Here is a 26,647-nt window from a genome sequence, read left to right as displayed (position 1 = left end):
CCGGTTATCGCAACTGTAAAATCCGTCCTTATATTCCTAATCCAATACGCTGCTTTAAATGTCAAAAATTCGGTCATTCAACTAGTAACTGCCGAGGAAAAGAAACTTGTTCACGCTGTAGCCTACCTGACCACACTTTTAGAACATGTAACCTTCCCGAAAAATGCATAAATTGTTCAGAACCCCATTCAGCAAACTCTCGAATTTGCCCAAAATGGAAACAAGAGAAACAAATCCTAAATATAAAAGTTACACAAAATCTGACCTATTTCGAAGCTAAAGCAAAACTACTAGGCTCCCAACCAATACCTAACGTTTCATATGCAGCAGTTGTTGCCAAAAAACCAACAAAATCAATAGGAACGCAATATGACATAGCTGAATTAGATGCGCAAAACATGAAATTAAAAATTCTGAAACCAAGACAAACATCTACTAAATCGAAATCAACGGCATCCCAAGTTACTCAACAAGCACCCAGCACTTCAAAACCCACATCAACTCAATCTAAAGCTCCAAACAATACAGAAAGTAACAAATATCTAAAATTAACTCCTCAAATAGTAAATGCTTTGCATAAAAAATTATCTCAACCTTCAAGTTTTAGCAAACATACGTACATCCCGAAAAGCAGACAAAATAAATTTAAATTCCGTCAAAAACAGTTAAATGGTACTCAGCAAGACCAGCAGTTGCTTTCGGACGCAATGAGTACAGATGAAGATAATACAAATGACCCGCCAGAACCAGAAATGCAAGTAGATGAAGGGTTAGAAACGCCAGCTAACCTCATTCCCAAAAAATCAAAATTAAAACTTAAAAGATAATGGAGAGGAAAGTTTTAACCTGGAATTGTCGTGGATTTTATTCAAGCTGTTCGGACATTAAAAATTTAATAGAGGTGTATAATCCCGCGTGCATTGCTCTACAAGAGACATTTCTTAAACCAACTCATACGGCTACTATACGAAAATTCTCACACATAAGAAAAGACAATATTACTGGAAATAAAGCATGTGGAGGCGTATCTCTTCTCATTTCAAACAGTTATCCATTTTCAAGTATTAATCTTCAAACAAACCTTCAAGCAGTTGCCGCTCAAATAACAATAACTTCGCTTATAACTTTCTGTTCTGTTTACCTTCCCCCAAACGAACATATTTCACAATTAGACATTGACAATTTAATAAATCAGCTACCTGTACCTTATATTTTATTGGGAGATTTTAATGGTCATAATACTATTTGGGGAAGTAAAGATATTAACGCTCGGGGTTCACAAATTGAAAAATTAATAGATGATCATCAACTGTGTTTACTGAATAGCAACGAAATAACTCATTTCCACTTTCCATCCAGAACATATCATTCTATTGATTTAGTTATTTGCAGTCCCAACATTTATACCTTACTGAACCTAAATGTTCACGATGATTTAGGTCAGAGTGATCATTTCCCTTTACTTCTATCTATTACTGGATCTGGACAAAGGAATCTTCCCGCATCACCTAAATTTAAGTTTGAACGTGCTAACTGGACCTTATTCCGAAATTCAGTTAATTTAAATGATGATTTAGTCAATAACTCTGTCAACGAAGCTACAACATCAATTACTAATGCTATTCTGGCTGCTGCAGAGAAATCTATACCGCGCACTACTGGTAATTTCCCAAGGTACCCTAAACCTTGGTGGAACCAGGAATGCAGCTCCGCTCATAAAGCACAGAAAAGAGCGTGGAGAACATTTCGCAGGTTTCCCACCATCGAAAATCTTATTATTTTCAAAAAATCACGAGCCCTAGCCAGAAATATTAGGAGAAGAAGCCAAAAGAATTCTTGGATACAATATGTATCGAACATAAATAGCAGCACCACATCCTGTGAAGTTTGGCGAAAAATTAAATCCATATCAGGTCATTATCAAAATCAATCTATCCCTCATTTAGAAATAAACAACAACAAAATATGTGACGTTAAAAATATAGCAAATGTTCTAGCTGAAACCTTCAGCAACTCGTCAAATCCAATTAACTATTCGTCAAAATTTCAATCTCACAAAAATAAAATCGAAAAAATACCTTTGAAGCCACCAAATTATCCGCTTAATGAATATAATTGTCCAATAACATTCTCTGAATTAAAATCCGCTCTCAGTATATCCCGACTTACAACTGCAGGACCTGACAATATTCATAATTATATGCTGAAAAACCTTTCAGATTCTGATCTCCAAGTAATTTTAAAACTATTTAACAAAATATGGTTGGAGAGAGACTTTCCATCTTCTTGGCGAACATCTATCATAATAGCTATCCCCAAACCTGGTAAAGATACTAAAAACCCATCCAATTACAGACCAATAGCATTAACTAGCTGTCTTTGCAAACTACTTGAGAGAATAATTAATAATAGACTCGTACATTTCTTGGAAATCCAAAATATTTATCATAATAAACAGAGTGGCTTTAGAAAATGCCGATCAACTATCGACAATATACAAAATCTCGAAACTGAAATACGATTAGCTTTCCTCAAAAAACAACACCACATAACAGTGTTGTTTGACCTTGAGAAAGCGTATGACAGAACTTGGCGACATGGTATTCTAATGGACTTGATCAAATATAATATTTCAGGAAACATGTTTCATTTCATCAAGAACTTTTTAGCTGACAGGACTTTTCAGGTACGTATCAATTCAATTTTATCCGATAATTTTAACCAGCTTGAAGGAGTTCCACAAGGAAGCGTTATTAGCGTAACGCTGTTCCTCATCAAAATAAACGAGCTTTTATCTATTCTACCAAATACAGTCAATGGAGAGTTATTTGTAGATGACTTCCGTTTAACTTGTAGAGCTTCATGCATGCGCACAATTGAGAGGCAACTACAACTTTCGATAAACAAAATTATACAATGGGCTGAACTCAATGGTTTTACCTTTTCATCTTCTAAAACATCATGCATTCATTTTTGCCGAAAGAGAGGAATTCACCCTGATCCAGAATTATACATTAATCATGCACAAATTCCTATTGTTCAAGAAACGAGATTTTTGGGTGTAACACTAGATTCTAAATTAACATTTTCAGCTCACATACAAAACATACGAAAATCCTGTTATGCAAAATTAAACATCTTAAAAGTACTTGCAAATACATCATGGGGGGCAGATACTCAATCCATGCTTAGAATACATAACGCTTTAATCCGTTCTAAACTTGATTATGCGGCTACTGTTTATGGATCAGCTAGAAAGTCTGTTTTAAGGTATTTGGACACCATCCATCATCAGGGACTCAGAATTGCCACAGGAGCTTTTCGCACATCACCTATTAGTAGCTTATATGCATTGTATAACGAACCTTCTCTTAGTTCGAGGCGAAATAAACTGTCTCTGAACTTTTACTTTCATATAAAATGTCATCCTTCACATCCATTGTACTCTCATGTTTTAACACCATCATGTTCTACACATTTTAGCAATCGACCTGCCTTAATTCCTACTTTTGGATTAAGGATGAAAAAACTCTTGACTGATTTATATTTAGAAGATTTTAATGTTTTAGAGATTGCAGAACTTATTCCTTCTTGGAATAACATCAAAGTTAAAATTTTCGATATTTTTGAAGGTTTGACTAAGGACGAAACGTCTCCAGTTATATATCAACAAATATTTTATGCTTTCTTACAGCATTTTAATGACTTTCGTACAATTTATACTGATGGCTCTAAATTTGATAATCATGCTGCCAGCGCGGTTGTGTGTGACTCAGAGGTAATTTCAGAGAAGCTACATTCCGCCTTTTCCGTTTTTTCTTCTGAATGCAACGCTATTTTGCTTGCTCTTCAGTTTATTTCTAGGCAACTGTACAAAAAATGGTTGATTTTCTCTGATTCTAAAAGTTGCATCGATGCACTTAAGAATCTTGACAATAAACCTCACTCTATCATACATCATATAATAAATACATATTTAAGCCTCAGTAACAATAGCTTTGAAATAATATTTGTTTGGATCCCGGGACATGTAGGCATTCCAGGTAATGAAAAAGCTGATTCAATAGCCAAGTCAACACACAATCTTACAAATAAACCACACTGTTTACCTGACATTCGAAATTTAGTGGCAGACACTCTTACCCAACTCAGACAGACCAACTGGGATAATGAAATAAACAACAAATTACATGACATCAAATCAGATATTAAACCATTTGCACCACTGACTAACTACAACAGAAAAACCCAGGTACTTATCAACAGACTACGGATTGGGCACACCCGCTTGACACACAAATATTTAATTTTAAATGAAGCACCTCCACAATGCAATTTTTGCAAAGAGTCTCTTACAGTAAAACATTTTCTGACCCAGTGTATGAAATTTAAATCTAAAAGACGACAGTACTTTAACTGTGACTTTCCGACTTTATCATTTTTACTTGGAGACACACCTCATCCTAATTTAATTCTGTACATCAAACATATCGGATTTTACAATTTGATTTAGTTCTAGATATAACCTAGTTGACAAATTTTAAATTAGTTTTAATTTTGTACAAGTTGCTCTTTTCAGCCTAATTGTTCTGATTTTAACAAAGCTACAGTAATTTTTACCTAGGTTTGGGCGCGGTATAGCCAAACCATGGCTCTTGCGCCAAAAATTTACATCAATCAATCAATCAATCAATCATGTATACCTTGCAATTTAAAAAATTTATCAATTAAATTGTTTTTAAAGTTTTCCATTCTTTTGACGGAACTATGCTACTCTAAAAAGCAATCTATAGTATGCCAGTAGTGATTTTACAAAATCATTAATTAAACTGCAAGATATAATAGGATGGTCAAAGGTGGTATTTTATATGGGAACAAAGTTATTACCACTCCAAGTAATGTCTAGATTAAAAAATTCAACTAAGATTAGAAATCAATTTAAAATGAAATTCCCAAGTTAAAACAAAAAGAAAACTCTTCATTACGTAAAAGTTTAAATCGGTAACTTTATTTGATGCTAGAAAAATGAAAAAACAATTAGATACGCATGAGTTTTTTGTTACTGAATGCATTAAATGGTGACTGGTGTAAGTTAAGCCTGTCGGGGTCACAAAGTTCTCCAAGTTCCCATAACAAATCAATACCTCGGGGGGTACTGATCGAGAAGCTCCCTTGTCTTCTGGATTCAAATCAAAATTACAAGGATACGAAGTTGAACATTTGTAGTCGTAAACATAAAATTGGGTCGGCTGTTCAACGACGTGCAAAAAAAAGTAAAATTAATGAAATAAGTATTTGAGTTTGAGAAATACTGATTTTAGTGATATTTTGAAGGGAAATTTGAAATTACAATGTCTTTGCTAACCCCTAAAGTAGATTAGAAAGCTGAAATATTTGATATATCAACTTTGTAAGAGAAAGCGAATACTTTTAGATTTGTGACAATGTGCTTTATTTCTAGGGGTGTATTATGTATTATAATGCATGATTAGTATGGCATGGACTATCTTCCATCACCTGAATTGACAGTTTTGCAATCCCATAGAGACAGACTGACCAAAAGGTGTTGTCCAATCTTACAAATCTCCTTCCCAGAATAATTAAGTGAAAATATGTTCTAATAATTTATAGGAATCTAGTGGATATTCTAACATAAATATGATATGCACTAGACTGTTTTGCATTTTTTAACAAACATGCATATCAACTAATATATTATGTCAAATAAAACCTTGAAATTATACTGAAAATTTTAAACAATTAGATTTCTTTACTGCTAAAAATTGTACTTATTATTTTTTCTGTGAATGATTCAAATAGGAGAGACAAACTCTTTGATTGGTATTATCCTGGTCTTGAGTTTTTTTATCGGTGGCCCTACATTCTTTTCAATTTTTTCAAAACAATAGAACTGAATTCATTGCTTTAAAAAATAACTTTCTAGCGTTTTGACTGACCATTAGTATAGTCACTCAAGAGTCAATAAATTTCAACCAACATAAAATAAAACAAATATTTTTGTTAAGCGAAAACAACATGCGTATACAATATAAAATATTACTTGTGGCTAAAAAGAAAAAGTGAATTGTTCTGGTTGAAAAAATCATAAGCCTGTCAACATTTTATAAAGGCATAACAATCAGTTAATTTTCAAGAAAACGGTCATAAAAGTGCCTATTTTTTTGGCTTTTGTATTTGTATTACGTATTTAATCAGTACTGCAACTAGTTTAAAATAAACTTACTATCTACAATTACCTTAAAAATATCCTGTTACTGCCATCAGGTGTGTAAAATGAGAAATAAAATGTTTTCCGGGCAAAAGAAATGAATTAGTTTTATTCTTATTGGCGCTTTACTACTGAACACTCCAGCCCGTCAATATCACGGGAGCGAGAAATTGCGGGCGAAATCTCACCCCATTATTTTCACGGAAGCGAGAAGGAAGGGGTTAATATTTCTTTTTTGTATTACTTTCAGTTTTTTTAATTAATTCTTTAATTAATGCTGTGAATGAAGTTTTGTTGTGACAAGCGGTAACCAAAATGAAAGCTTAGATGGTTCTTTGTTTGCAGCAAGCTTAAATAAATAAAAATACAGATTAAGCAGAGCTTTGATCCAAAATTACTAGTATATAGAGTTCACGAGTGGATGACAGTGATTTACCTAGACTTTTATTTTAAACTAGGTTCAATGTATTCTGTACATTAAAATATGACAGACAAAGAATGTAACTTAACAATGGCATATTTTTAACTAATGTAATAAATATACATTATAACTTCCTGTCAAAACTTCCTTTAGATGTAAAATCAATATAAAAATTACTCGATACAATAAGTATCAGTAATATTTACTCACTTCATATATGAAAATTTCTTATTCTCTAGAAAAGTTTTATTTAATGAGTTTTTTTTATCAAATCTTTAGTAAAAATTCAATTTTTATTCTAAAAGAGAAAATTTTTCTTTGCAGATTAAAGCAAAAAAAAAAAAAAAAACAATGAATCAAAAGTAAATTACGAATATGGACATACTACAGTTTCGATTTTCTAAACAAAATCCTTCCTTAGTGTCTGATTTCAGAAATGACAAGAAAAAGTAGAGACGTACGAAGTGGTTTCCCTACAAAAACTGAGGAGCAAGATAAAAAAGAAAAGATTTAATAAACATGTGAGAGGGTGTCATTAGGGATCCCCAGAGTGCCAAAGATAAAATAAGGATAAATTTCCAAATTTTTAAAAAGGGTGAGATACTAGAACGATCATTAACTAAATTTTTAGAATTATTCAAAATGTGGAAGAATTTCTAGAAATAAAGGTTGGTAGATGAAGAGCAGTGTGGAATGATTTTAGGAACAGAAAACTCTGATCTATGATTAGACTTCCAGCTACTTGCTGCGATAAAAGATTGTTTACTGTCCCGATTTTGCCACATTTTTCATGTTCTTTACGTCGAAATTTAAGGGTATTATGCATAATTATACACAAGATTACACTGACAAAAAACTAGATAAATATCCTAACTATTAATACGGGCTATAAAACAACTTTAAATTAAAATTTACTCAAAATCTTAGAAATTCGGTGACGGATTTTTGGACAAAGTAAAACAATCAACTTAATAAAGTTTAAATTAAACAGTTTGTTGAATGGCGTGATTAATGCTCTGCAAATTGAATCTATAATAACAGAAGGAAACTCACGGTCAACAAGATAGCTCCGAGGTAAAGGAGCTATTTACTAAGAGTTAACTACGAGAACAAATTTAAGCAGCAGGTGAGAGTAAAGTAATTATCTTTTGTTTAGGATGTTATGAGAAGAGGAAATCAATGTGATCATGTCAGTATTGTCCATCAGTGTGAAACAATCGTCAACATATAGTCTATAAAAAGGGAATTATAATTACTTAAGCTATGTCCTGGACCATATGCTGATGCTACTAAAAGTGAAATACTTTGAATAAAATGGGGGTAATGTGTATTATTCGTCGATTTCAACTTTACAAAAACTGGAACTCTTGTAATATTTGTTTTTCTGAAAATTAAGGGCACCGTTTAGAGAAATATTAGTAAAACAATTGCATCAAAAGAGATCATTATGCTTTCACTAGGTTTAAACTTACGAAACTTATTAGTAAAATAAAATCAGTTTTTGACATTACTCCAATTCAAACTAGGTAGTGGGGTAAAATTGAAACACGATGCTTAGCTAATTTTTAAGACAAGGTGCAGTTATTGGAACAAAATGTGTTGAATGGAAACTTCTTTAATTTAAGGTAAAACTTGAATTCTAGCACAGTGAATTATTACAAGTAAGAGAATATTTCAGATGATTAGGAATAATTGCAGTAATTCTGATTGTAGATATAGTTTTCTTAAACTCATGAACAATCTGATATTTCTATATGTAACATTCTATATGGGCCGATATCAATTGATTGTCTCTGGCTTTAGCAAGAAATGTTTGCAGCCAAACTTAAAAGGTCTTCTAAATACAATTTGTCGACAAAAATTACTCAAATTTTAAGAAAAAGATTCCATAATTGAAAAACCAAGATTCTTAAAAAGACCTTTCAGATAAGACCTTCAACCTTTTGATGAATACAATGTACTACTAAACATAAATGAACTAGACTTAGAGAGATGCAAAAATATTTTTCTTTGACATGACGACGATATTCACTATAATTTTCAAGTACCTATCTGTACCAGACCTTAAAAATTGGTGATCTTGCTTAAAACTCGCAACATATTATCGATAAAACTGAGTGGTTTCCTTAAATTAGTCTTATTATGTAAATTATTAGAAAAACTAATAGATGTCTGACTAATTCACTTGTTTGAGAGTTGCAACAATGTAACTTCATGGAGAGCGCAAATGCTGTTCGACATTTTACAACAAAGAACAAAACTAAAGAGACTTTTCTACAAAAACATCTAATCCATGCCTTTTTCGCTTAAAACTTATGAATGGACACGTTGTTTTGAAATTTTAAAAGAAATATTGATGTACACTATTACTGGAAATGTGGTTGTTTTTTTTAGTTGATCCAATAAAATTCATGATACATTTTTAACCAAGAGGACGGCGTTTTTCGGCGAAGAACCATAAGTGTCACTTTGTTCTAAATTAAAATTAACCTGCTTTTTACCAAAAACATCAAATAATGCTGAGTTGTTGGTTGATGGTTTTCTGTTATAACTTTTAGATCACTATCGGAAGACAACTATAACATAATAATCAATAAAGGGTTAGATTGCATAAATATGAACGGTTTTCTGATGAGTACGTTTTTGCAAGAAACGAAATATTTATCATGATTCTGACATAAAGAGTTATCGAAGGGTTCCTCCAGAAACAACGCAATATGCAATACTAGGAGAAAGCGGATTGTAAAAAATTAAAATGCATAAAAACCTTTTACTGTTATCTCTTATGTGGCATTTTATAATAAAAATTGTATAGTTTAATTAACTTTTGCTTTCAAAGAACATTCTGTTAAACACAAAGGAATAAGAGAAAGAGAAAAAAAATTAACTATTTTCATTTCAACGTTAAATCAATCCTTGCCTGAACAAGGAAAACCGCTGGCCCCTTCCCCCAAGTTAAATAATAATCTTTTCTTTACAGTTTTAGGATAGAGGAGTTAAGTTCTTAAATGCCACTTTATCATCAATGGTTTATGGAGTTTTTTTTTACTAGAAAAAGATTAATTTCAGTTTAAAAACTTTTCTGATAAATAAAAGTGAAAATTTTTGGTTGTATTGTTATTAGTAATATGAATAGGAAATATATGAGAGGAGATGAAAAACACGAAGCAAAAATAGAAACAAATTTTTTAAAAAAATGCAGAAAATAGCTCATTGATATCATTTGCTGCTGGAAGCGACTTCTAGTTTTAAATTAATTGTGTTTTCATATTCAAGCAGAAAATTCGCATTGAACATGTTTCGTTTTAGACAAATTTTTTAATAAGTCGTTCATTAATGCTTAAATTTTTTTTTAATATTATGAAAGTGTAGTCGCGAGAATATTTGTTAATGTAAGTAAGGATTCAATGACAAAGAACCAATGAAACAAATAACTTCTGAATCAAACTATCGGCGTCAGTAATTGAGAAAAAAAGTGGTGTTATTTGTAGATTAAATTTATTTGTAGATTCTACACCCAATTTCTCCCATATAGACCAGTTGTTGCATATATACTAAAGTCAAACAGCACTTTTAAAATATATCTTGTGATATACGTAACAAACTGTGAATCTAAAAAAAGAAATTTATAAACTTAAATCTCAAAAAAAAAAAATTTTGTGAACATGTTAAAAGAAAGGCATAATAATTCGCTCTTTTTATTGATAGAAGAAAGAATTATAAAATATATTTCGTTTGACGTTTATGTTTATTTGTATTTATGTAAAATACCTTTTAATAATTCAGAATAATCGATAGACAGAAAAAACAGAAGATGCAAATTGAATGAGCCAGTTTTGGGCATTCAGGTCTATGTCAATGACTACAGAAATTAATTTATATATTATTGCTAATAAAATAAACATCAACATATTAAAAGAAAACACAAATGAGTTAAGAATAATATTCAAAACTACAATTTACATATAGAAGGGTGGCGAGCATGAATGCCAGGTTTGAAGCAAGTTAAATCAGTCATAAAGCCTGAAAAATATAACTATGAAAAAAGATATACGTTTATAAAAAATAGAGGATTCTTAGAATTACTATGATAAATTTACTTTATGTATAATTATGATAACATTATGTAGTGAAAGAGTTATTTAAAATTATTTGATTTTCACCAGGGAGTAAATTAAAACATTTTGACGTTAAATACTTTGCGAAAAATGCTCTATGCTTGGATACAAAATAAATTTTTGGCTAAATCTTTCCTTGCTAGTTGTACCTCTTTTGTTACAACGTTTGATTTTGTGATAAAATGTATTTAACATGGGTCTTCGAGGTCATCTCCCTGCATTTATTGAAAACTTTCTGGGACAGAGGTATTTTCGAGTCAGACTGGGTAATACACTCTCTGATGTCTACATTCAATCTGAAGGTGTTCCACAGGGTAGCGTTCTGAGTGTCATACTTTTCATCGTTCATGTATCTCTCATCTTACATATTTTACCACCTTCAGTTTTTGGTTCACTATACGTTGACGATCTCAACGTCTCATGCTCAGGATCTGACATGCGAGTGATTGAACGTCAACTTCAACTTGCTGTGAATAAAACCATCAAATGGTGTGATGAGAACGGGCATACACTTTCCCCCTCCAAAAGTTCATGCATGCATTTTTGTCGGTTGCGCAGGCTGCATAATGATCCCTTCATACATATTAATAACATTGCTATACCCGTAGTTGAAGAAGCTAAATTTTTAGGAGTGATTTTCGACAAGAAGTTGACATTTGGCCCTCATATTAGACAGTTGCGAAAACGCTGTGAGAAAACTATGAACATGTTACGCGTCATTTCAAATACGCATTGGGGTGCAGATCGTATTGCCTTACTACGGATATATCAAGCACTTATTTTATCGCGTATTGATTATGCTTGTGCAGTATATGGCACTGCCTCAGCTTCTCACCTTAAAAGGTTGGATACAGTGCATCATACTGCCTTGCGTATGGGTAGCGGCGCATTTCGTACTTCTCCAGTTGAAAGCCTGTATGCTGTGTGTCACCAATTGCCTCTAGATTTGAGACGCTTGCAGCTCAGTCTAACATATTATTTTAACGTTGTCTCGTCCACATCACACCCTCTTAGACGTGAAACACTTCCAGTAAGTTTAGAGCGGATTTATGATGCTCGACCTTCACATGTTCGCCCTTTTAATGCTCGCTCAACCAATCATTCAATATCTGTGACTCAACAACACAATGTGTCGATCACTCGCTTATTCCACCTTGGAACGTTTCACAATATCATTTTCATTCTCCATTCGATGCACATAGTAAATCTCATGTTGCGCCTATCATTTTTCAGCAACTATACAAAGCTCATCGTCATCAATATTGTCAACATGTTCCGGTTTTCACAGATGGCTCAAAATGTCCTGGCTATGTAGGCTGTGGTATTGTTATTGCTGACGACACCTACAGTTATAAAATACCAACTATGTGTTCCGTATTCACCGCTGAGGCAGTTGCAATTCTGTTGGCATTAAGGCTTATTTCAGCTAGTTTGAATCGAAAATACTGCGTTTACTCAGATAGTATGAGCGTGTTGCGCCAACTCAACCATTTTGACAATGAAACTCATCCCATTTTGTGTTTTATACAGCATTTGCTATTTAATCTTCATAAAAATGGTTTCGATATTTTATTTTGCTGGGTTCCAAGTCACGTTGGAATCCCAGGCAATGATTTAGCCGATACAGCAGCGCGATCTGCTACTACTACTTTAAATTTATCTATACCATTCTCAGATGTAAAAATACATATTAAAAAGTATATAAAATCTTTATGGCAGCAGCAGTGGGATAACCAAGTGAATAATAAGTTGCACGCTCATAAGTCAAATTTGGAACCCTTCCCTGTGTTGCGACTACGTAGTGCAGATGTTAAGCTTACCCGTCTGCGAATCGGACACACCAGACTGACCCATCTGCATTTGTTGTTTGGTGAACCACCTCCTCAATGCAACACTTGTGATGTTTTACTTTCGATTCACCATATTTTAATCACTTGCCCGTATTTTAACAGACATCGTCTTGCCTTTTTTGGCAGTTCTATTTTATCTATGGGAGATTTGTTAGGTGACTCTCATCATTCGAACATTTTTGCATTTTTACGTGCTATTGGCATTTTAAATTGTATATAAGTTTATTCTGTTCATGAATTTATTCATTTTTAGAAGGATATTCTTACTTTTATACTATTTTACTGTGTTTTAACTTTGACATGATTTTATTCCAATACTACCGTTGATGATTTTATCAATTTTTAATTATATTTAGAAAAATAAGTATGCACTTCAATTTTGACATGTATAAACATATTGTTTGGCACAGCATGTCCACATTTTGTGCCATTAAACTCTACATTCAATCAATCAATCAATGTGATAAAATGTAAACATAGTAAAAAATAGAAAATTCGGATTGATAATATGTTGAGTAACTAATAGTGGTTTGGATTAATTTGTCCATTCTTCTGAAATACGAATTAGGTAAATTTTTCTAGAATATTAAGTAGTTTTTTGCTTTAATGGTTAATGTGGTCTGCTAACCATAAATGGTTAATCTGAATGGTTAATGTGGGTGAAAATGAAGATTTGAAAAATAAAAAAAGTGAAGAAAAAATTCTTGATTTAAAAATAATGAATTCATGACATAAGTTACACATCTAGAACTTAATTAATGTTCTTAAGCATTATTAACAACAAAATTATTCACCAAAAGTTTTACTGAAAGGAGAAATTAGAATAAATATTCTGAAGTAAAATTGTTTAGCAAAGAATTTAAAAATATATGTATTAAACGAACGTAACGTTACCACATAACATTAGTAAAAATTTTGATTTTTATGTAGTTCAATAATGGTACAATGGCATAGTTATTTATTTGCATAGAGATTTAAAAAAGTTAAAATAATACATTATGTTAGGGTATATAGTTTTAATTTGTGCAGACATCAGTTTTATGCGTAGCAGCAATTAAGAATTTAAATCAAGTTAGAATTCGGCTAGTAGGTAATTATGCTGGGCATTATTAATGCTAATTACTCTAATCAAAGTTATGCATATGATCCGTGATTTTTAAATGACGCAAATAAACTCTTCAACTGAGAAAAGTTTGCCATAAAAGATGCGTATTTTTCGTTTGTCGTTAAAATGTAAGAAATTTGAAGCCTTCTTATGCCATTCATAAATTTAAAGCAAAGAGTGGACAGTACTAAAGTTCAGCGATAGCAAGAACTAAGGATAGGAAAGTTAGATCTAAGAAGAAGTTCGCATGTTAGTGAGAAACGGGAGGATAATGTTTTAGAACAGATAAAGGTAGAACATGCGGAGAAATATTTAAATGATTGTTGAAAAAAGCAAGTAACGAGAATATTAGTTTTATGCATACTTATATTACGAAAAATGCTGTATTAAGATCTTCAAAATATTCAGTTTTTTTTCTCTTCATTTTAATTAAGTTTTGAATTTACTAGAGTCAAATAGATCTTCCTGTACCATCAAAAATAACTTGTTTTTCTGAACAGTTACTGTAGGCCTTCATGACAAGTCCTGGCACTTGTTAAGAAATATCACGTTGAAATTTAAATTAAGTTTAATTTACCGTACTAGAAATAAATGGCCCATGAAAGAGATCACAAGCATGACATAATGTTTGAAGGTCTACTATCGATGGAGACACAGACATCAAAACAGTTCTGTTCTCTGAACATGAAAAATACAAAAAAGTCATAGAACTAAGAACAATTCAAATAGATTTTGCAATAGATGAGATTCGAAGTCCCTTTGGAATCGAACTACAGTACTGTCATTCGTGGTAGTAGTGTTTTTTTTTCTTCAAATTTTGCACAAAATATATTAATATTAAGACTAAATGTAAAGGCATATTTTCTTATATTAAATTACAATGCTATTTAATTTTTAAAAATGCTTATTTAGGATATATGACGAGTGTTCTTCTCTTCGTCTTCTTGCTTGAGCTTGTCAGATATGTGGCACCTCTGCATATATTGCATTCTGTACCATGCTCCAAGCCCAATTTTTCGTAGCTCCATTGTCTTGGTTCGCCTACTTAGTTTATATAGTCTGGCAATCCCTTAATGGAGTTAAGGTGAAGCATTTTAGGATATGGATTGCCTAAGGTAGGGAGGCGCGTAAGAGCGAGGGCATCACACTCGCGTAGGATGTGATGTGCTGATTCTACCGCTTCGCGGCATTTCCGACACATTGGTTTTTGTTCGAAAAGTCATATTCTATGTAGATGTTTCCTATATGGATGCATATTTTGTTTAAAAATCAATTTATTAAAAAATTTTATCTGAAAAAAAAATTATGGGGAAGTTGAGCTTTAGTTTGAAATGATTCGCAATTAAGAGAAAAATAGCTTTTCTGTAAAATCGTATTCAATTTCACTTGCATATAAGACTAATAGATTCAAAAGTTCATTTCATTATAAAACAACTTAATCAATACTGGTTTCATGAGAAGAAAAGTTTTTTTTTCCATAAGGATATTTAGGTTTTGTTTAGATGAATTTATATGCGAGTTAAAATTTGAAATGTTTCAAAAGTTTGGTGTTTTAAAGCTTATTGAAAATTTTTATGCACCTTTAAGTGCAACACAATGTTTCAGTAAGCATCATTGCCTCGAGAGTAATTTAATTGATAAAATTCTGAAGATTTTAATTTGTTACTGCAGTCATACAAAGTTTATTATTCTTTGTAACATATTTTCCATTCTGAAGAACGACTTGGCAATCGTGTTTTTTTGTGTCATTTTTCTTTTAAAAATCGAATGAAAACAATGTCAGCATTACCCGGCCTTTAAAAAGCTGTTCTTGGACACATTAAAGTTTGTAGTTATTCTGACATAGCTGATTCCCCCCTCCCACAAAAAAGAATTATTTTGTCGTTGTTTTTCCTTAATTCCTTTCTTATCCTGATTTTTGTCTGTCCTATTTTCTGTGGATTTTTAAATGTTTGATATGAATAAATGAAGGATTTATATTTTCCATAATTAGAAATGTTTTATTTGAAAATCACTAGGTTTGGTATTTTTACTAATTGTATACTTGGTTCAGGCATATAATCTTACCCACAGGATTCATGGTTTCATACTTCGTGGAAATTGACGGGTCCCAAGTCATGTCAGAATTCCAGGCAATGACTTGGCCGATGTTGCCGCACGATCTGCTACAAACCCTTTCTCTCTGTCTATACCATACCAAGATATAAAAACACACATAAGACAGCTAACAAAGTCTATGGTTGCAGCAGTGGGACCTCCAAATTAATAATAAATTGCGCGCTATAAAAATTGATTTAGATCCATTGCCTGTGCTACGTAATCGTAGGCAGACGTCAAACTTACTCGTCTTCGAATTGGCCACACTCGATTGACCCACCTTCACTTGCTGTTTGATGAACCTTCTCCTCACTACAATACTTGCAACGTCAATACCTCTGGGGGTACTGACCCAGGAGTTTCCTTGTCTTCTGGATTGGTTCAAAATTACAAGGCTACGGAGTTGAACGTAAGTAGTCGTAAACCCATGAAATTGGGTCGGCTGTTCAACGACGGTTATGAAATAAAATACTTGCAACGTTTTACTCACAATCCATCACATTTTAATTTATTGCCAATGTTTTAACCGTCATCGTTTAATCTTTTTTGGTAGTTCTATTTTAACACTGTAGGATTTGTTAGGTGACTGCCATCATCCTAACGTTTTTGCGTTTCTGCGCGCAATTGGTCTCTTATACTGTATATAACTGTTTTATCCTATTTACAATTTTATGTGATTTTATTCAGCTTTGAATGCAACTGTTTTATGATACTTAACTACATTTAAATTTTATCTTGTTTTACACACTCTTGAATGCGTCGGTTTCGTTGTATTCAGTTTTATAAATTCCGTGTGATTTTGATGAGAAAAACTTGTAGTATACATCTACCTAGGATTTTATTTTAAAACCGTCTGTTTGGCGCAGCATGTCCTTCTGTGGACTTTGTGCCATTAAACCCAACATTCAATTCAATTGACTCATTTTATGAAAGCAAATTTTTATGGTGATGAATTTAGCGGTGTATATATATATATATCCGATTTGTCAACTTTTTTAACTATTTATATCATAATGGTCAATTTTCATTTATCATTACTGTGTCAGCTCCGTAACTAAATGATGTGCTTTTCTAAACAATATAAAAGCAGATTGGCGGAATAGCTCACTTGTATTAGACAAACAGTTGGATGAATCTAGGACGGTTAATTAAACTACGGCTCCGAATACTTAAAGTGGCTGAAATATCAATGCTATATTTTTCGCAAACAGACCAAGTTCTGCGAACACATGAATGCAGTTAAGCCCAAAAGCCTCGAAGAAAATAATTTTTCCTAGGTCTTTATCGTTTAAAAATCAAAATTTCTTTAAAGAAGTATGTGCTTTCTCTAGAAAAATATGCCGACAATGTTAAAAAAAATGGTTTCAACACGTTTATATAACTTTCATCATTACTCTTTCCAAATAAATCTGTAAAAAGATTGAACAATAATGGAAGTTATTACACGCTCTCTGTCAGGAATATAGAAACTAAATTTCAGAGGTGATGCATCGTGAACTAGCTGAAAACTTTTCAAATATGGAAAGTTTGTCAAATTTTACCCAATCTTTCAATTGCAAGTGTAAAACTGAAAAATAGTTCTGAACTGTCCGTTACAGCCATGTGATTGAATATAAATCATCTTATCATCCTAATTGAACTAAAAATCACCATTAATCACTGCAAGCTAACATTACCAGGTAATGCACAGAAATAATTTATTCATACACCTTCCAAAACACGAAGTAAATTTTAATCTTTTTAAAATTGACAGAATGTGAGCTGAACATTGCGAACTTTCCTTCCAGTTCATTACATAGCACTCACGAGCGATAGAGACCAGGCTAGGTTATGTACTTAAAAATGGTTAAATTTTATCGAATAAAGAGGTTTTAAAAAGTTCCATGCCACAATAGACAAGATTTTACTTTTAGAAACAAATAAAGGCTTCCTTTATATAAGAAGTATTGTTGCATTTATGGTTTTGAGAAGTGGGGCCATGAAACTTTAAAGCCTAATGATGCACAATACCATGGGAAATGATTTTATTTCATCAATTACTTTTTAACTGGCTGGACCTTTGAACTAAATCTTAATGTAGTTTCATCAGATAATTTTATCCAAGATGAAGATATACCATGCGGGAGTCCAATAAGCATTTCTGTCCTTTAATTGACGAATTTTTATCTATTTAGCCAGAAATCGTTCACGGAGAATTAATCTTCGCTGATTTTAAATTAACCTACTAATAAGCATCTCTTATGCGAACTCTTGAACCCCAGATCCAAGAAAAAAAGAACGAAAATGAGCAAAACCAAACGTATTCATATTTTCTGGTCCCGCAGTAGACTGATCGTTAAGACACGGTTCCCAGCAGATCACCGAAGTCAAGCATCACTGGCTGCGGTCAGTGTGCGGGTGGGTGACCCACTTGGATCAGTCTGCGTAGGGACCGAGGGTGTGCGGTATTGGTCCTCGTTAAACTGTGCTACCGTAAAGTGCTCGACTTCGCGTGCAGGTCGTTGGGCTACCAAAGCGGGGGTGCCATCCCCTCCGCAGAGGATCAAAATTGTGATGGCATGTCTTCGGATCATCCTCCGGGATGTTTCCCAGACCGTCGCCAATAGCCCATTGTGCAGCTCTAGTGCGACGTAAATTAACAACAACAACAACAATATCATATTTTCTGATTCAGAACATTGTATAAACTATAGCCAGCCAACAGATTTCTGTGTTAAACGACATCTGTAAGATAAAACATCTAAAGATAAAACATCTCCAATGATTTACCCTCCCAGGGGCACGCTCTTGTGTGATGGGCGTGGCGCGCCCGGGGCCCCCAGCTGGACCTGAGCACTTTTCTATATCTCTCCTGCGACAGTCCTGTTTTGAGTTTCTGACTTTCATTATTTATTACATTGTCCTAGTGAGCAATTATTTGAGCTTTTATATTTTTGATTAGGATTATTTTTATTTTTGATTATTTTTGTTGCGTTTATATATACATATGTATATTTATTAATTATGTTTCCCTTCTTCATTTGTATTATATTTATTTATAAAAAATTTTCACTCTTGTCGTGGTTGCCAAATTGACTGGTAAAGGACTTTTCGTCTTGGTTTCGGTTTTATATCAAACTCTGATGGTAAGAAAACCACCCGCGTGTTTGCCGTGCGTGGAGACTCGTGTCCCTGGAAAGGGGGATCTTGGTAGTTGAGGGGCATCTTGGTACCTCAACACACTACTTTGGCTCTTGCTTCAGGTAAACGGGAGGTGCATAGTGGCCCGTATGCATCAATCGGCATGTCACAAACGTCATCTGATGGCTAGGGTCAAGCCCGGGGTCACTTACTGAGCACCTCGTTAAGGGTGGAGGCTGCTTCAGGGGTGACTTTCGGGCGTATAGCTATTGGCCAGCATCGGTGTTAAGTAACAGATTTTTTACTGTCACTTACATCCCCTAAGTTGGACTCCGTGGTGGGTGGTGCAGTTGATAATGGAAGTTGATTATTTTTTTCTATGGCTGAAAATGAACAGATGGTGTTCAGTTCCGCACACCGAAACAAAAGCTGAACAATTTTCTCACCTAGTTTCAATCTTGCTAAATGCACAAATTGCGACCCCACTACAGCAAAATTTCTGATCTTAAGCTCAACAGAAAAGAAACTTTCGTCTATATTAGCATTTTTAGTTCAAAAAACACTTGAGGCAAATATTGGTAATCCTAAAAATGTCAAACAGATGCCATCAGGAGACTTGTTAATCAAAACAAATTCCAACAAACAAACAGCTTCACTTTTGAAATTATCTGAACTCGGAAACGTTAAAATCTCAGTAACCCCTCGCAACACTCTAAATATATCTAAAGGCGTGATCTCTGATAACACGTTACAATCACTCCCAATTTCTGAAATAATCGAAGGACTCTCCAGTCAAGGAGTTATAGATGCACGGCACATAACCATAAGAAAGGTCGAGAAATAGTTACCACTCAACACATAATCTTAACATTCAACGCTTCTATACTACCTGATGATATTAAAGCAGGGTACCGAATCTGTTAAGTTCGCCCATACATTCCCAATCCACTCCGATGCTTCAAATGTAAAACATTCGGCCATTCTACAAAGAGACTTGCTCTCGTTGCAGTGAAACCGGTCACACTTTTAAAACCTGTAATCAGCCAGAAAAATGTACTGACTGTTCCGAATCTCACTCTGCACATTCTCATCAATGCCCTAGATGGAAACAAGAAAAACAAATACTAAATATAAAAGTAATGCAAAACTTGTCATATTTTGAGGCCAAAAGCAAATTGTTAAACTCACAACCTAAACTTAATGTTTCATATGCTTCAGTGGTCAAAACTCCAAAAGCAACTAAATCCATTGGTATACAGACTGAAAATAATGAATCTGAACTTCGGAATACAAAACGTACCATATCACCCAAATAGCTCAGACAACAACCCCTTCTCTGACAGCCAATGCGTTAAAATCAAAATCTGCGCAACCTGAACAGCAATCCAAAGTCGCAATCCCGTAGAGTTGTTAATATCCAATGTGAAGGTTTGTGAATGAGCATTGTTAAGAAATACGAATGCAGTGCCTGTTTCAGTTTTGGAACCGTCTGTGAAGAAGTTGGTATCTTTTCTAAAGTCGTAGTTACCTTGCTCAGTTAAAGAGATTTTGTTTTTTATATTATAAGATGGGTGATAAATTGGCACTCAAGCTGTTTTGGATGGCAGCCACATGCTGTGCTGCAGGGCCCTCCACGGGTCGTCGAGCGATATTGGGAAGCAAGAGCGCTCCTAAGGAAATGACTTTTTACTTTCTTGTTTTGTTCCTATGTTTTTGCTTTTTCATGTCAATGACCTCTGCCATTTGAAATAAATAAAATAAAATTTCAGTTAATGTTGTTGAGCATAACAAGTTCATAATCTGGTCTGGAAGAGGGGGAATATTTGTTAAAACATGAAGAGCTGCGCGGGGGGGGGGTAGAGTGGTAAGCCCTCGTCATATTCAAAAGGAATTTGCGTTGAATCGAAATTAAGGTTCTACATATCCGGGGTGAGATATTTTTTGCCCGAATATTGCAACCGTGTGCTAGAGAAGGCACTATTACTGTGTTATAAATGAGTTTTCTTGCTTTTTGATTTATTCCCAAAGATTTATTATTGATTTTGTAAAGAGAATTGAAGGGGGGGTTTCTTTTTCTTTAAGGATATTGACATGAGGACCCCAATTCAATTTTTTATCGATTACAACTCCAAGGTACCTAAAATGATTTGTTTGCTTAATTTTTTCATTGTTAATTTTGAAGATTGCACCCCTGTTAGTGTTGTAAAAATGAATATAGGCTGTTTTATCAATTGAAAGAGTTAAAGAATTGTTGGTGATCCAATTGTTAATACGATTTAGAGTTAGATTCGATACTTGTTCTAACCGCCTCCTAGAGTTGGCATATGTAAGAATTATCAAGTCGTCTGCAAAGGCTTGTATAATGGAATTTTCAAACTGCATTTTCAAAAGGTTATTAATTACTAAATTCCACGCAGTCGGTCCTATGCAAGACCCTTGTGGGCAACCTTTTTGAATTGTTTTTGTTACATATCCCCGATTTGTTGCTATGATGGCTTGCCTGTTCGTATTGATGCTTTCTATTATAAAACAAAGATTGGATGAGACTTGGTACATTGACAATTGTCTATTAATTAGATCATACTGGATATTGTCAAATGCCCCTTTGATGTCGAGTGAGATTGCGGCTACGTGTTTGTGATTATTTTTTAAAAGTGATAGGTTATCTTTGAAATTTTCTAGTGCTATATTGACCAAATCTAAAACCGTATTGTAAATCAGACTGTGCGTTGAGTTTCTCTAAATGAAAAGTTAGTCTTTTAACGATTAATTTCTCTAGGAATTTACCCAAACAAGGAAATAGTGTTAAAGGACGATATGAAGATAAAACATTGGGATTTTCGCCTTTTTTAAGAAAAAGTAAAGCTTGCCCTTTTTTGAAATGGTCAGGGAAGACTTCCAGAGTGAGGCATTTATTGAAAAAATTTAGGATAAGTGAACCGAAAAACATGAATAAGTTTTTTACACTTATATAATCAATGCCATCTATGCCTGGTGCATTTTTGTTGTTTAGTGTTCTAAGAAGACGTTGAAGTTGATTGTGGTTGAAGAGAGGATCTGGATTTTTATTTTGATAGCTGTATTTGTTTTGTTGGATAACATTGTCATCCGGGAAAAGACTATGAAGAACATTCTTGGCCTCTTCTATTGGACAGTTAGTGTCATAAATCTGAGTTAAGATGGTCGGATAGGAGTTTGTTTTAAAGGATGATTTATAATGAGCGCGATGGGGATTTTTAGTGCTTTCACAGAGATATTGCCAACTATTGTACTTTGCTTTGATAATTAGTTTTTTGTATTGTGCTCTTTTTTGCTTGTAAATAGCTTTATATTCTTTAATTTCTTCATCAAAATTTGATCTCTGAAAAAGTCCTTTAATTGCTTTTAATTCTTTTTTGTGGATTGAAAGTTGTGCTGCCCACCAAGAAGTGTTTGTATGACGATTGAAAAGTTAAGTTTGTAGGAGTTTTTGCAGCTTAAGAAAATTTTACTAATGAGATTATTTGTAAAAATATTAAGATCCATAGGATTGTGTACGTTGTCTAGTTAAATGTTTAGATCTGGAATAAAGTTCGAGAAATGTTTTTTAAATTTACTATAATTTCCAAACTTTGTTTTAAACCTTGTGAAAGAGGAGAACGTATACTTGTTATTGATTTGTAATAAGATATATTTGTGGTCTGAATTACTTTCTATATCCAGAACATTCCAATTAGAAAAAGTTAAAATATCTATGTTATTTTAATAATGTTATTTGTAAGAATAAGATCTGGAAAAGATGAGGTTAAAGATGTTACGAAAGTCGGTAATGCTGGTAGTGAATTTAAAATTTTTAAGTTGTTGGATATGATAAAATCTAACAATACTTCTCCCCTTGCGTCGTTGTTTGAATAACCCCAGAAGCAGTGATGTGACTTGAAGTCTCCACAAATTATTATTGGATAATTGTAGAAGTTTTTGTTACTGTAATAAATTAGATCTTTCATTAGATTCAAGTCTGTGTCTGGTGGGGAATTATAAAATGAGATTAGGAGCAAGGGTGAATTATTTGAAGAGTTTATTGATATCGAAACAGAATCTTGAAGAGAATCTATCTGTAGGGGGCTTATTGATTTATTGGGTATAAAAATGCCGGATTTTCCGTTTACTGAAGAAAATAATTTCCAGGAACTTGGATATCCAATTATGGAATCTTTTGGTTTGTATAGTTTCTGAAAACAGATTATGTCAATGTCAAGATCAACAACAGTTTTTTGAAATAAAAAGATGGCGGCTTTGCTCCTTTGAAGATTTATCTGTAATATATTAAGTTAATAAAGATCGGTAGAAATTGTGAATTGTTTAATATCATTAACGTATGGATTATCTATTAGTTAAATTTAGAAGGGAATTCACAAATAATATATAAATTATATTGGGAAGCTTAAAAGAGAAAGAATAAGAAAAAAAAAGAAGAAAAAAATTATATATATATAAAAAAAATGAAGTTATTTTTTCTCTCTAAGAATGAAAAAAGTTAAGGTGGTTTAAATTATAAAAAGAAGATGGGTAAACATTGTAAAAATGAAATGTAAAGGGAAAAATATAAATAGTGAAAGTTTGAAGAATGAAAAATCAGTGTTTGATCTATTGGCCAGAACGTAGTTGCTTGAGTCTTTTGAGATAATAGGGACAGGTAGGCGAGAAAGCGGCATGAGCACATTTGAAGTTGGTTCCATCATCATAGTTCGAATCACTACAGTTTCGGCAGAATTCAGCTTTAGCAGTACATTGGTCGGATGTGTGTCGATTTACGCCGCAGCGGGCTCAGGTACAGACATTGTACTCGCAATTGTTTTGGTGATGACCAATTACTTGGCACTTTCCGCATCGAAGAAGGATGATTCGTTTCTTGATTAAGAATGTCTGAAGACCGGCATAGAAAGTCTGTTGCTTCAGTAATCTTTGAGATAGGCGATGGGTAGCTCGGATGACTAGATGCTGTTTATCCTGTTCCTTTTTGTGCTGGATGGATTTTTCAAATTTGATAGTGTCATAGTTTTCGTTGTAATCTCCATTGGTTTTAATGATTTCCTCATTTGTGAAGCTCGTTGGCGTGTTCAATAAAATTAGCGAAGTGAGCCTTGTTTCCTTATCCTTATAATGGAGGCCTAATTCTTTAATTGATTGTATAGCATTTTCTTTTTGCGAATGACTGAGGAACTTCAGTTAAACAGGTTTTTCATTTTGGTATAATTTTTAATAGGTAGTTTTGGTGCGGAATTTCCTAACTTTTGCAGTATATCCTTAGTAGATACATTTTCTGTAGATTCTATTACTATAGGTTTTGGTGATTTACTCTGTATGGTTTTGTCGGTGGTTGTAGAAGTTGTAGATTTAAGGTCATCGATTTTTTGATTGATCTCAGTTAGTTGTCTTTCTATAGTGCTCAGATTCGTGTTCGGTTTGGCGATGTTAAAAAATAAGTATTTTAGTCTTGTAAGGGAGCTGCGGCCATCCAATCTTGGAGTGGTTCGAAGACAGAAGTTTTTTTGTTTATTTAGGTGGTTCAGACTATTCTCAATTTGTTGGAAGAGCTGATCCAGTTCTTTATTATCCAGGATAGTTGGGTCCGAAAGTGGATATTCTTGTACGTCGATAACAGTTTCAGCATCAGAGTCATCATGTGAATGAACACTGTTTGATGATGAGGAATGGCTAGTCGATTGTTGCGTTACATTTCTTGAAGCTCCAAAATTGGCACTGTTGTCCTGGCACTGTTGTCTTACCCCCAGGGGCACACTCTTGTGTGACGGGTACGGCGCACCCGGGGCCCCGAGCTGGACCTTAGCATACTTCAATTTCTCCCTTGCGACGGTCCTGTTTTGAGTTTCTGACCTTCACATTTAAGTACATTGACCTAGTGAGCGAAAATTATTTTATTTACTTTCAAATTCTGGATATCATTTGCAGAATATTGGTTTCTAGACTATCGATGTATATTTTTTTTCTCGTTACGTTGATATATTTATATAAATTATCTTGTTATTCTTATTTATTATATGATATATTATCTTGTTGCAATTCCTTATTAGTTATCGATTCTCATTCTTATCGTGGTTGCCAGATTAACTGGTAAGGACTTTTCGTCTTGGTTCGGTGTTATATTGAACCCTGATGAGAAGAAACCACCCGCGTGTTCGCCGTGCGTGGAGACCCGTGTCCCTGGAAAAGGAGATCCTGGTAGTTGAGGGGTATCTTGGTACCCCAACACACTGCTTTGGCCCCTGCTTCAGATAAACGGGAGGTGCATAGTGGCCCGTATGCATCAATCGGCCAGTCACTAATGTCATCTGTTGGCTAGGGTCAAGCCCGGGGTCACTTTCTGGGCACCTCGTTAAGGGTGGAGGCTGCTTCAGGGGTGACTTTCGGGCGTATAACTATTGGTCAGCATCGATGTTGAGTAACAGATTTATATCTATTCCTCGCATCCCCTGAGTTGGACTCCGTGGTTGGTGGTGCCGCCGATAGTGGAAGTTTTATTTCTTTTCCTATGGCTGAAAATGAACAGGTGTTCAGTTCCGCTCACCAGAACAAAAGCGGAACAGCCTCATTACCTAGTTTTAATCTATCAAATTGCTCAAATTACGACCCCTCCAAGTCAAAGTTCCTTGTTCTAAGTTCTGCAGAGAAGAAACTCTCCTCTATGTCACCTTTTCTAGTCCAAAAATCTCTTGAGACACACATTGGAAATCCAAAACATGTCAAACCAATGCCATCTGGAGACTTATTAGTTGAAACAAATTCTACCAAACAAACAACTTCACTTCTCAAATTGAATCAAATTGGAAGCGTTAAAATTACAGTAACCCCTCACAACACTCTAAATATTTCGAAAGGCGTAATTTCAGAAAAAGCATTACAATCCATACCAATCTCAGAAATTTTAGAAGGTCTCTCTGATCAAGGCGTTATAGATGCACGCCACATAACAATCAAGAAAGGTTCAGATATATTTACAACTCAACATATAATTTTAACTTTTAATAGTGCTGATCTACCTATTGATATTAAAGCTGGTTACCGAAACTGCAAAATCCGTCCATATATTCCAAATCCTTTACGCTGTTTTAAATGTCAGAAGTTTGGTCATTCTACCAACAATTGCAGAGGGAAAGAAACCTGCTCCCGCTGTGGCCAACCTGGACATTCATTCAGATCCTGTTCATCTCCTGAAAAATGTGCCAACTGTAATGAAGATCATTCTGCTAATTCCAGACGATGCTTAAAATGGAAGCAAGAAAAGCAAATTTTAAGCATAAAAGTAACGCAAAACCTTTCCTACTTCGAAGCTAAAACTAAATTTCTAAGCTCGCAACCTCGACCAAATGTTTCGTATGCCGCAGCAGTTATGAATCCGATCTCAAATACCAAACATACTAAATCTGTAGGCTGTCAATGTGACTTTACAGAATCTGAAACACAAAATAATAAGCCTAAAACAGTATTGCCCAGACAAGCAGCCAACCAAACAATATCCTCCCAGTCTCAACAAACGAAAAATCCGGAAAAATCTGCATCTCCTTCACCTATACAAAACACTTCTGAAAGCCAAAGATACGTGAAATTAACGCCTCAATTAATAAACAAATTACAACAAAAACTGACTCAGTCTCCCGTAGCCAGCAAGCTTAAGGGGGTAGGTGCACGCAAATCGACTAAAAAATG

General features: G+C 33.9%; 1 protein-coding gene across 1 annotated transcript; it reads left to right on the top strand.

Annotated features, from left to right (window-relative positions):
- Window positions 1–10,961: 10,961 nt before the first annotated feature.
- LOC147808276 (uncharacterized) lies at window positions 10,962–14,745 on the top strand. The gene is made up of 3 exons (XM_087166963.1): window positions 10,962–11,798; window positions 12,002–12,773; window positions 14,636–14,745. The coding sequence occupies exons 1-3, from the start codon at window positions 10,962–10,964 to the stop codon at window positions 14,743–14,745; spliced, it is 1,719 nt and encodes a 572-aa protein (XP_087023089.1).
- The last annotated feature ends 11,902 nt before the right edge of the window (window positions 14,746–26,647 follow it).

This window comes from Parasteatoda tepidariorum, chromosome 6 (assembly GCF_982258835.1).
Source record: "Parasteatoda tepidariorum strain Cologne lab strain chromosome 6, Ptep-v5.0, whole genome shotgun sequence".
Classification (NCBI taxonomy): Eukaryota; Metazoa; Arthropoda; class Arachnida; order Araneae; family Theridiidae; genus Parasteatoda; species Parasteatoda tepidariorum.
The sequence above is the reverse complement of the archived record's forward strand: the minus strand, read 5'-3'. Positions and strand labels throughout refer to the sequence as shown.

What these genes read in the sequence shown, in the direction of transcription:
- LOC147808276 (XM_087166963.1), top strand. Translation starts at nt 10,962, where the DNA reads ATGGGTCTTCGAGGTCATCTCCCTGCATTTATTGAAAACTTTCTGGGA. An exon ending in TTAGACGTGAAACACTTCCA is followed by an intron (nt 11,799 to 12,001) that starts GTAAGTTTAGAG and finishes ATCATTTTTCAG; the next exon opens with CAACTATACAAAGCTCATCG. An exon ending in ATCTATGGGAGATTTGTTAG is followed by an intron (nt 12,774 to 14,635) that starts GTGACTCTCATC and finishes ATGCTTATTTAG; the next exon opens with GATATATGACGAGTGTTCTT.